The sequence below is a fragment of the Aulonocara stuartgranti genome (genome assembly GCF_965226115.1).
Source record: "Aulonocara stuartgranti genome assembly, chromosome: 13".
Classification (NCBI taxonomy): domain Eukaryota; kingdom Metazoa; phylum Chordata; class Actinopteri; order Cichliformes; family Cichlidae; genus Aulonocara; species Aulonocara stuartgranti.
In genome coordinates this window covers 34,138,288-34,150,294 of record NC_138949.1, presented here as the reverse complement: position 1 = coordinate 34,150,294, position 12,007 = coordinate 34,138,288, and the positions used below count along the sequence as shown (strand labels likewise).

The window sequence follows — 12,007 nt, the reverse complement described above, 5'->3', positions numbered from 1 at the left end:
TTGTTTGTGTTTTTGGTTTTAAATTTAGCAAATCAAAATTCATTTTTGAAACAAACGTTCCCCCTCAGACCGTCCCGGGAATACTGCGGACACATGAAAATGCTCCACAGCAGGTGAATAAAATATGAAGCAAAATAAAATCCTTTGAATAAAAACAACAAGAACGAATCAACGTTTTGTGACACTGAAGACGACGAAGCTCAGAATGTTAAAACATTTTTATTTTGTTGTTAAAAATCAGCAACACATACAGGAAGTGTGTGTGTGGATTAATCGTTTCAGTGTGTGTGTCAGCAAAGCCACGTGCATTTATAAGGCTTCAGGTAGCCCTCTGTCAGGGGGCGGAGCCCAAAAGAAACCTGTGGTCCACAACAGCCAATCAGATGAAAGTGTGGAGTTAAACCGACAGTGTATATGATGAGCGAAGGCGGCGTAACCATGGTGCGCGGGGGGAGTGATGAGGAGGGTTTCTCTTGGTTAATGAGGGGTCAGAGGTCAAAGGTTGAGCAACAGATAAAATATGAAGATCCTTCTTCTTCTCTCGTTCGGTGACGGCAGGAAGTTCAGAGTCTGAGGGAAACCAAATGAAGAGGAGAAACATTTTGTTTAAAGCAGGTGAGTTAGGTCAGCTGACGTGAAGCTTACCTGTGACAGGTACGGTGCAGCACATATATCCAAAGGACATTTTAATCAAGGACTTTTGACCTGTAATGGATCATTTTTGTGTTGTATTGATGCTGAGCTGTGGGCATCTTTCCTGGTGACTCGCATCACCGAGCTGCTTTTCTTTTCTGTATGTTCTCATAATTATGTTGTGCCTCCTGGTGGCAGCTTCATGCTGGTTTATTTGCTTGTTCTCTGCACAGAAACTTTATGATTAGCACCACGTTGGTCTTATTGGGGCCATGTTTGTTATTTACAGCTAACAGGAGCAATGTGAAACCTGAAGGGCTGTGGGCTTTCACACCAACAGCTGTGGCTACAGTGTAGCTGCCATCACCAGTGTGTGAATGGGTGGATGACTGGATGTGTAAAGCGCTTTGGGGTCCTTAGGGTCCTAAAGCGCTATACAAATACAGGCCATTTACCATTTAGTGTACTGCACAGAAATGCCACCAGAGGGCAGTAAGTGCTGGTCTGCTGAGCTGAGACACTTACAGATGTGCGCCATCAGCACCAGCAGGTGATCCTTCATCTGCTCACTCATGTACCATCAGGATGTCCGATAAGAATCTTTGAACCAAGGTAGGGGTGTTGTTATCTACTGACTCTGTCGTTTAAAAGGATGTTTGCATTTAGACGAGTTAACTGATCTAAAAGTGAACCGCTCCAGCAGTTTGACCTGCATCTTCGGCTAGTCAGACACAGCTGACATGAGACTGATTAACTACGAGGGGGAGGGCTTTGTCAGGAAGTGCAATCAACTCTGCAGAAAAGAGCGAGCGCACTCTGATCGTATGAGGATCATTATCATCCTGCTTCCCCAAAACTCTGCAGATTCATCTGCAGCTGAAACTCAGCATCACCGCTCTTTCATGGTTTTTCTCACCTACTGTTCAGCTGGTTCAGTCTGTTCTCCTCCTGCGTTTGGTTTTTGCAGCTCAGTCTACAAATCAGAGAGAAAAGAGGTCAGTGCAGCAAATTTGTCCATATAGAAGCTGCATTTCTCCCCAAAACAGAAGCCATTAACACAACACTAATGACATGAATAATCTCCTTGTGGTTTGACTCTGAGACACCACTTTAAAGGTTTGCTGATGTAAAATAGATGTAAATAGAAGTTAAGCTGCTTATTTTTGGGAGAAATGAAACTTCATTTGGAGCAATCAGAACCACAGCAAGGCGTTCAGAAATCCAGAAAAGTAAGACGAAGCCAAAGTTGAGCAAAGGCGAAAGAAAAACTCGTGTTAGTCGCTGTAAACAACCTGCTGAGATCATCTGTGATCATTTCCAGCTCCTACTTTGGTTTCTGTAGGCTCCTCAAGAGAACATGGCTACATATGATGCGATACATCAGGAAATATATTTCAAAGTTACATGTAGTCATTGTCTTCATGGGTGCAGAGTTGTCAGTTGTGGTTAACAGAATAAAGAGCAGTATCATGCAGCCGTTTCCTGTTAGTGTTGTTATTCATCGTCAGCCTCTTTTCTGCTTAAACACCCTTCATGCAGGTTTTGTTTCTTGTGTCGTAGGAGCAGAGATTGCTGTTCGATTCCCTCTGATACTTCCATACTGCCACCGCTGTCACAGCACCCACACCGCTTAAATCAAGCCCAGCTCTCAGAGAGCGCCTGTCAGCATTAAACGAAAGGTCGGAGAGGGATCATTAAGGCTGTCAAACAAATTCTCTAGATTCTATTTTTTTCTTGTAAACATGCTCCTTTTCCACATTCATTTTCCTTTGTTTTATTTTCACATATCTGCTGGTTGTTTTACTGTAAATTCGCTGGTTTCTTTTCTTTTAAGTTTACAGTGTTTTTGCTTGTTATTTTGTTATTCTCCTTGTCCAGGACCTTATTTGTCTGTTTTAACTTCATACGCAGCAACAGTAGGAGGACTTTATCTAAAGGAAATGATATTTTACTGATGTCCAAAAAATCCCTGACATCTGGTCTTTTCTGATCTGAAATGTCTGATTCGTGAAGCTGTCGATGTCAGATAATCAGGCAAGAAGCTTCATGCCATGCCACCCCTCCCCCTCAACCAATCAGGCACCTCCTCAGGCACTGGCTCCGCCTCCTCCTGTTCACATCCAATAACCAGAGAGTTGGAAATGACAAAGGACAAAAAAAGTTATACACAAAAAACAGACTGTGAATAATTACTGCATGAATGCTGAACACATGACTTTGACTCAGTAGTCATGAATATAATGAAACACACTTTATGTGAGTCTCCAAAATTCTGTCACGACTTTCAAAATTCGGTTTAGAAATATATTTTTGTAATTTTGTTAATGTGCAAAGTAGAAGTCCAGCTAATAAATTACTTAAAAACAGAAATTTGAAATAATTGTATAATACAAGTATAACCTTTATCTGTAACATGTGAGAAAAACAAACCCCAGGTTATACAAATAAAATAACAACAACACAAAAGCAAAAATGGAAACGAGACGCCTCAGTTCTCGTTTATATTTAAAATTTATAATCAGCTGACGTCACTCACCGTGCTAACGAATCCGGTTGCCGCTGCCGCATTCTCCACCCCCTGCACCGTTGCCTGGGCAACCTCATTGGCCCCAGAAACAGCGGTGTCGGCCACGACGTTAGCCTGCTCGTTCGTCTTCTGAGCAACTGGGAGACAGGAAATCAATGCTATTTTTATTGTTTACGTTTTAAAGTAAATGAGAAAAAGATGAATTTACAAACTCGTGAATGATTTCGATTCTTGCTTCCACCATTGCATAACTTCAGTACAGTAAGTGCAGTTTGCACTGCAGGTGCTTTACCTGTGTTCACACCTGTCACAACTCCCTCCATCGTCTTACTTCCTGGAAAAAAAGAGAGAAAACCTTCGTGAGAAATGCATAAATCAGAAGCAGAGAGTTTGTGTGGTCATTATTCCTCTCTGGCTCTTCCGCACCGTGCCGCCCCTCCCTGAGCCTGGTTCTTCTGGAGGTTCCTTCCTCTTAACAGGGAGTCTTCCTCTCCGCTGTCACCGAGTGCTCGCTCGTATGTTTGTTGGGGTTGTCTCTTTACTGTACAATATAAACCAGCAGAATGCAACACTGTTTGTTTTTGTGCCATATAAATAAAATCAAGTTGATTCGATTCACCAACAGTGGCTGGAGACTTTCTCACTGGCTTCTCAGTGCTTACTTTGCTGATGCTTCATACAATGTTCGTTCTTCACATCAGCGCAGCAGCACAATCACAGCCGTGTTCATGGACCCGATTTTATGAGTCTGGATTTCAAACCCTTCCTGCTGTTTCCAACGATTAAAAAGGCTTCAAAGAATCAGGCCACAGCTGTTAGAGGCGGCCAGACAGAAAATCTCATCTCTTCACCTTTGTTATAATCTATTAATCTGTTTCATGAAAAAGCACCATTATCAGACTCAGCTGTTTTGCATGGATAAAGGATGATGATTGTTTATTGGTATGAATAAAAGGCCATTCGCTGACAGCAGCCAATCTGCAGCCTCGTTAATTATGCATCATCTTTGCATCTTTGAGCTTCTTCCTTCCTGTAACTGCGCTCGTGCAGCAGCCTCAGCTTCAAACATCAGCGCTGCAGGGAAACAGTTTCCACGGTGTTTGTGTGAGATCAGCCGACAGCGAATCACAGACAAAGAGTCCGTTCACTGCGAACCGTCACATGTCCGAGCAGCTCGACGCCCACTGGCTGAATTACAACCGAGTCTGAATCGTTTCCAAACAACACGAAGAAGAATGCCGAGTGTTGAAGTCGTCCGTCCACCTCGCTGTCTGATCAGAGGCAGCGCGCCGTCCCCAGAATGTTAATAAAGAACAAAACAAGGGGAATGAGAGCAGAGAGTGGGCTGCCTGGGCGCAAAGTGGGTGACATGAGTGAATAATTCAGAGAGCTCAGTTTATCTGTGAGGTAGAAACCAGGTCAGCCTCCGTCTGGACGTTTAAAAACAGACGTTTGCTTGTTGCTCCTGGTTTTATTCGCCCCACATGAGCTGTGGTTTATGGCTGAACAGAAGAACAGTTGAATGAACAGGGCAGAGCTGCTTTAATGTCATTAAATATCAAACAGCACACACATTTAAACCCCACAGATGACGAATTATCCTTCAGCTGTCAGAAGCTTTTACTTTGAAAGCCTGAGCTTGCTGAACAGGTGAGCACGGTGTGATTAGGTGTCGGGCTCATCTCTGACCCTTCCTGCTCGTGGACAGGATCCAATCTGGGGATCTCTGAATGCAGATGATGGTCTTCTGTTCTTCACACGACCTTCAGCATGAACCGGCGCCGTCTGCAGCCGGGCGTGAGCCGGATTACTGCCTCAGGTAACATCCACCATAAAGGGTCATAATGGGCGGGGCTTTGGTTGTGTTTTGGCCACATGCTGAACAAGCACGTTTTCAGAAACTATGAATTGGCATGCATGGACCTACATCCCCGCAGTGACCGAGAGTCTCTGGATGAAGAAGAGTGAGAACTCGTCTGAGGGACTAAATGTGTCTTCGTGCCTGGGAGGGCCTCGCCACTCCTGCTTCACCTGCTTTGGATAAGTGGACGGATGAAATCGTGCTGCAGCAGCAGATCAGGATCCGGTCGCAGCGTCGTTCTGACAGGTTACGCTAACCGGAGCTGCGATCCATCAGGAAGAGCTGCACTTTAAATCACTGAACATTCAGCTTCCTGTCGCCCGCTCTCTTCATCCCTCCTTGATTTTCTACACAAGAAATCTCAGTTCTTTCTTTCCATTAGTCTGTTGTTCTGGTGTTAAACAAATGCCACTCAGTGTTGGGGAGTAACAGAGTACATGTGCCGCCGTTAAGTATTTAAAATACTAAATATGAGTAACTGTATACTGTTACAGTTACTGTTTAAAAGGTGGTATTTAGAATACAGTTACTTTGTTGAAATAAACGGATTACACGGCGGTACTTTCCTGTTTCATATGTTTGCTATGATCTCTCTTTTTTTGGTTTCCACGTCGGTGGAAACCAAAACAAAACACGCATTAAGAGGCTCAGATGTCTGTGTCTCAATCTCACGTCTCATAATGATTTAATATGAAGGCAACAGGCAGAGCGTTACAGGCATCGCCCTAAAGCATGGAGCCTGATGGGTGGTGTAGCCCAGCTGTAAGTAAGCTATTAAGACTCGACTGTACACTGTGTTCGTGTTTTCCTCTTCCTCCACCTCCCCTCATCTTCCTATTCTCCCTCGGTCTGTTCCCCATCATGAGGGATGCGAGGAGGACGAGCGAAATTCGACAGCAAACGGGGATGAATGAAAGGAAGGGATGAAGAAGGGACAAGAAAGAGACAAACAGCCAGAAGAGGAGAGATGGAGGATATACTTTTGGTGGTGAATGAATGAAACGAGTGGGTGTGTCTGTCTCCGTCCACTGCTGTTTGTCCTTTGGTGTTGGATTTCACTCGTCCTCCGCCCATGCTTCATCCACTGTCCACCAGGAAATGTGAAATTTCAAGTGCAAAGTAGTTTTAGAAGAGAGTGAAATTCAAAGTTGGAGCAGAAACTGAATCCTGAAATATTAAAAGAAACACACGGACGACAGGAAGTGGAGAGAAAAGTGCAATTCATCCTGACGCTGTGTTAAATCTGCAGATGGAAAGATGGAGGGATGGTGTTGACATTCACTCCGTCCATCCATCGCTCGGGTTCCAGCAGAAAGATGAAAGCTTCTCTTCTTTATCCCCCTCATCCTCTCATCCCTCCATCTCTCTTCCCACATCTTTCATGCACAGCGTCGGGATGAATTGTGTTTCCCTGATCTGTCACTAAAGTTTAACTTCCTGTTTTATCCCTCCCCCTGCCTCCTCCTTTCCTCACAGTGCTGTGATTGTTTGTAATTTTTCATCATATTTTCTTTCTTTCAGATTTTATTTGTCCTCCACCCGTCCCTCCTTTTATCTTTTCTTCTTAAACGATAAATTATTTAAATGCAGCTTCCGTCCTCGTCTTTCTCTTCCTCTTTTCACCACAAATCTAATTTTACTTGCATCCATCTCCTCTCACCAACGTAGATGACCCCCTCCTTGGTCTTGGCAGCTGCCTCCTCCACTCCGGCCTTCGTCTTCTCGGCGGCGGCGACGACTCCATCCTTCGCCATGGAGAATCCCTTCTTGAAAACGTCCATGATGCTTTGCTTGTCTTCTTCTGCTGCTCCGTCTGCCTCGGGTGCCTCGCCTCTTCTCGTCTGCTGGGATCTGTTCCTCTTGCTAATGCATAAGTGAGAAAGAGGGTGGAGAGAGGGCACGTGAGGAGAGAGGGCTGCTTACGAGAAAGGGAGGGAGGGTAATACGTGCAAACAGCTCTGGATTCATGTGGTGCAGTGGAGCCTACAGAGGAGAAAAGTGAGTCGGAGATAAGAAGGAAAAGGAGAAAACAGAGAAAATGCTAAAACCATAAATGTCCCCAGACCTGGAGCTCAGACTGAAACACACAACAGAGACATTACTGCTCAGAAACACCTGCAGGGGCTAAAAACTGGCTTAGATGTTTTAAAATGGGGGTTTGTGGGGACTGGCTGGCTTTCAGAGCCTCGCGTGGACAGCGGAGGAACATCGGCTTTGGTACTTCCTCCTTTTTCAGGTCTGGAGGATTCTTGGTTTAATCAGGAAACTGAGTAATGACGATGTCCCACAAACACGTGAAATATAATATTCTTTATCTCAGGACTGTCACTTTACTCAGGCTCAGGATTTTAAAGGTAACTAAAGCTAAAGGACTCCTGTTTATTGGACTGTTGGAGTGAAACAGTGTGCGGAGCCTCCCCGTCATCTGTAGCTGTGCCTTCGACTCCATTAATGTGGAAATTCCATCAAAATATCTGCAGGATTTCATGCTAAGGATTCACTCAACAAAGAGCTGATATTCGAGAACGTCTCAGCTTGAGAACTTCTGCTGTGCTGTTCACCCTCTTGGACCTTTCCTTTGGTCATCTTTCTAACAGCTGCAGGAGACCAGAGTCCTCCCTGAACCAATCAGATCTATCAGACATATAAAATGATTCTCCAGCTCACGAGCTTTTGGTTGGGGCCACATTTTATCTGCTGTAGTGAAAACTTCAGTTGCACATGGAGCAGAAGGTAATCACTTAGCTGCTGTTTGCTGAGCGCTGAACAGAGCCTCCAATCAGATTAAAGGAAGCCAGCCTCCATCTTTCCTTCTTTAATGGTGAGATGAGACGAGGACACTGGGAGAAAACACAAAGCCAACTTCACCGTCCTCTATTTTTAGCTCAAAGCTTCTTCCATCAAACATGGTCCCTGCGTGCATGCTGACACGGTTAATCCACTTAGACCAGCCGTGTGTGTGTGTGTGTGTGTGTGTGTGTGTGTGCGTGTGTGCGTGTGTGTGTGTGTGTGCGTGCGTGTGTGTGTGTGTGTGTGTGTGTGTGTGCATGTGTGCGCGTGTGTGCGTGTGTGTGTGTGTGTGTGTGTGTGTGTGTGCGTGTGTGCGTGTGTGTGTGTGTGTGCGTGCGTGTGTGTGTGTGTGTGTGTGCGTGTGTGTGTGTGTGTGTGTGCGTGTGTGCGTGTGTGTGTGTGTGTGCGTGTGTGTGTGTGTGTGTGTGTGCGTGTGTGTGTGTGTGTGCGTGCGTGTGTGTGTGTGCGTGTGTGTGTGTGTGTGTGTGTGTGTGTGCGTGTGTGCGTGTGTAAAGATGTTGGAATAAATTATAGATTGTACCATGTGTTTAATGTGTGTCAGAAGAGCAGTGGGATCTTTTCGCGATGGATCTGCTCCATCTCTGTATTTTTACTCAAACAGCTTTGCATGACTGATAGTTCAAAATAATCCTTCTTTATCTGATGCTGGGCCTTGTTCATTCTCTGGGAGCTGTTTTACCTCCCGTCTCTTTAAGCCCTCCCTCCCTAAAAGCAACATTCCTCTGGTTGGCCAACTTCTGGAAGCCTGCCGAGGGACAGCACTCAGCAGTGTTGTGTCCACATAAGAAAGAAATGAGTAATGTTCCACCTCTGAGAGCTCACTGTCAGGCCTTTTTCTCAAAGAATAAAACTGCTGTGCACTGCTGCGTTATTAATAAAACTGACCTGAATAACAGATTTAATAAATATAATAAGAATAACTGTAATATCTCAGCTTCTCCCAAAGATCGGGTTGAAATTGTCATTGCTCATGTGGTGTGAAAGCATGATGCTGGTACAATACTGAGGCGCGTGATGCCTCGAGTTATCGTCATCAGAAACTCGTCGTCTCTCTTTAACATGAAGGACGACTCTTTAAAAAGCCGACCACGTAACTTTACACCTAAACAGTGAGTGAACACGCAGCTACAGAACAAATGAAAAAGAACCAGTGGCTTTGAGGACCCTCACCCCTCATTTTCACAACTTTACTGAACTTTGTAGGCCTTTGTTGGACTTTAGAAATTGGCAGACCTGAACTTTTATCTTTTGGTGGTCAAAGGTGGCGAGAACTATGATCGAAATGTTTCTGGAGCTTTCTGGTGTCGTGTGGTGAATGTGGAAGTCCCGTTCGACCGCGGCGAGTCTGGCAGGTTTATGGAGGACGTGGCAGAGGAAATGATGAAGGAGTGGATTCATCACCTTCGTCCTCTGAAACGAACCCGAACGTGACTCAGCAGAACACGCAGCTCTCTCCCACACTTACCCTTGGCTGCCTCACCTCTTCTCTTATTGGCTGACTGCAGGCGCCGAGCTATTTTTAGATGCACTTTATTTCATGTTTTTCCCCACACTGATGGGCGAGGCTCATCAGCAGCACTGTCTGTTGTGGGTTACCGTGGCGATAAGAGCTGTCTTCTCAACAGTAGTGATCGATGCAGACCATCAGCTCTGCGCACACACACACACACACACACAGGCGTACACAGTAATGTTATACATTATTGATTCTCATGAAGAATTCTCTAATAGCTGCACAAAGACGCCTATTGATGGTTTGTGTCATTGATCCTCGTTGGGAAATGTGACCTGAGAGCAAGAAGCAGATTCTTCTGATCATCGGTGAAAGGACTGCAGCGCTTTGTTTACCTGTAAATCACACTTTTAACCAGAAGTGAAGAATTATTCACAGCTGATCAGGTTCAAATATGTCAAATATAAAACGTCCAAAAGGTTTCAGCTTTGTGGCCTCTTAGAAACAAATGCTTCAAAAACATTTTGCACCAAATCACTTTCCAGCATCGTCTCTGTTATTAGTGACAAATCTCTCTTTACCGCCAAGCAGCAACAAGAACATGAAACCTGCAGTTCCTCTGACGTCCGACAGAGGGCGGCAGCGAGTCCGTCCCCATAGACTCCCATGTTAAACCTTCCATCAGAAACACGTGGTACACAAACTGTTTGGTCTCTGTGGATCACTTCCTCCTTTATAACACCTGTATGGAGGGACAATGTTTTTATAAGTCAGCTGAGTTAAAGTTAGCATTATTAGGGGCGTGGCCTCTGTGAGTGACAGGTGAATGGTGGCACAGGTGGTTGTAGCTGCTAGTTGTCTGCTAGTTTTTAGTGACATCATGTGACCAGTAATATCGGTGCTGTGAGTCACTGTACTCACAGAGCATCTGAGGAGGCGGAGCTCCAGTTTTGGTGAGTGAAATTCCAGAAATCAGCTGATTGTTGCAGGTATCACCAAGCTTACTGGGCATTATCCAATAACATGGTCACGTCTTAACAAACAGCCTAAACCTTCAGACCCAGGAGGTGTGGCCTCGTGTCGGCTCAGCGTGTCCGTCCTCTTCTGCTTGAATTTGAATCCCAGCAGAGCTAAAAACCCTAAATACTGAACTGAGATGTGTAGTTAAATGTAGCTGAAGTGCTTTTCAGTGAGCGTGATTATTGGATCAGATATCACAGATGTTTGTATTCACACTGCTTCAGCTGCTCGCCTTCAGGACACAGACAGACAAAGGGCTCTTTAATCCAGATGAAACAGAGAATAATGGACTGGAAAATACTTCCAACACAACAATGAAATAAATACTTTTTAGTGTAATTATGACTCATATTTCAGTCTTCAGTGGGAGCATTGGCAAAGTGGATTATTGATGACGCTCTTAATAAAAATACTAAATGCTGTTTTTTTGGTTTGGGGTCTGTAAGCGTCACGCATGCTGTTGCTTTTAAAGATTAACATTAAAACATTAAAGTTTTAATGTGAAAAGTCATAGACAGGAAGTTTGATGGCTCAGTGGAGCTGAGAGTGTCATTAACATGTTTAATACTCAGTTTGGTTGGTTGAGTCCAGCGTGTGTGTTAAAGCTCATGGATGAGTCATCGAGTCTCATGATGTTTTCCTCCCGACGAGCTCAGGACTGAACCTCCGTGAGGAATCTGACGGCTAATTGAGACCCACCAGGTTGAAGTGTGTGTGTGTGTGTGTGTGTGTGTGTTTCTCACATGCCTGTTTGTGTTAATTATATTTTCACAGCTGTGGTGACCTGCATGTTTCTGCAAAGACAGCAAAAACTCAACGACTCTTAATTTTAACTCAACATCTTCAGTTCAACCTGACACACACACACACACACACACACACAGTTTCAGACTCGTGTATTTGAAGCAAACACACGAGTCTGACCTGAATCACAGTAAATCCAGTGAACGTGGATCTGGGACTAACGATCATTTAAACATGGATCACTGAGAACCAGGATGTCCTGGTGGTGCGTTCACTGACAGTACGGAGATTCTTGCTCAATAATAATAATCCCACGTGTCATGGACCCAGCAATGTGTGCCTGAGTTTGTGGTTTTTGTCAATGTAAACTGACTGACATCTTTGCATTATTCTTGTGAATTCTTATTGGCCGTTTTTATTTAATACCGGTCAGGTGACCCTTTTTGGGTTTAAAAGAATGCCGAGTCAACGGACGGCTGGGTGTCAGAACCTTCCTCCACTGAAGCGTCCCGCTCAATGGAGGAGAACATAATTGAAATTGGAGACTCTGTATTGTTTGTTCTAAGCTAAAAGATTATTCTGTCGTCTTTGTGCACTTTAAGCCTGTTTTCAGCTGTTTTCTTTCCTTTACATGGTTCCTGCACAAGCGTCTTCTTATGTGTATTTATTGATTATTGACCATTAGCTCCAGTTTAAAATAGCCCAATATCCTAATACCTCATTTGTATTAACTCATTAGTGATTCATCCTTGTTACAAATGTCATGCTGAAGCTAACAGCACGGAGCAGCAGGTCAGCTGATCGCAGCCTGCACACAGAAAATTCTGCTGGTAAAACAAACAAGTTCGATTATTTCTAATTCTCAGAATCAGCTGACGTGTTTCACCTTCAGACCGTTCCAGAGTCAGAGGCCTCTGCTTTTTGGGCCTCTGCACTGGGATGAGGGGTCTGTAAACGG

The 12,007-nt window shown here is 44.6% G+C and overlaps 2 protein-coding genes across 4 annotated transcripts in view; one reads left to right on the top strand and one right to left on the bottom strand.

The window, feature by feature from the left end:
• Positions 1–203: 203 nt before the first annotated feature.
• On the bottom strand, positions 204–6,884 carry sncga (synuclein, gamma a). 2 transcript variants are annotated; one of them, XM_082557640.1, is made up of 6 exons: positions 6,682–6,884; positions 3,453–3,494; positions 3,170–3,297; positions 2,717–2,743; positions 1,550–1,606; positions 204–570 (listed from the first exon to the last, which is right to left on the bottom strand). In XM_082557640.1, exons 1-5 carry the CDS (start codon positions 6,800–6,802, stop codon positions 1,550–1,552), a joined length of 375 nt encoding a protein of 124 aa, XP_082413766.1. In that variant the 5' UTR covers positions 6,803–6,884; the 3' UTR covers positions 204–570. The 2 variants fall into 2 exon arrangements, with proteins under 2 accessions (XP_082413766.1, XP_082413767.1); XM_082557641.1 differs by lacking the exon at positions 2,717–2,743.
• Positions 6,885–10,023: 3,139 nt separating this feature from the next.
• Positions 10,024–12,007, top strand: part of mmrn2a (multimerin 2a) — a 33,677-nt gene continuing 31,693 nt past the window's right edge. Inside the window, exon 1 of one of the 2 annotated variants that reach the window (XM_082557621.1) lies at positions 10,024–10,238. The gene's annotated coding sequence lies outside the window, so the exon portion shown is untranslated. The remainder of the gene's footprint in view (positions 10,239–12,007) is intronic. The other variant, XM_082557623.1, reaches the window with a different exon arrangement.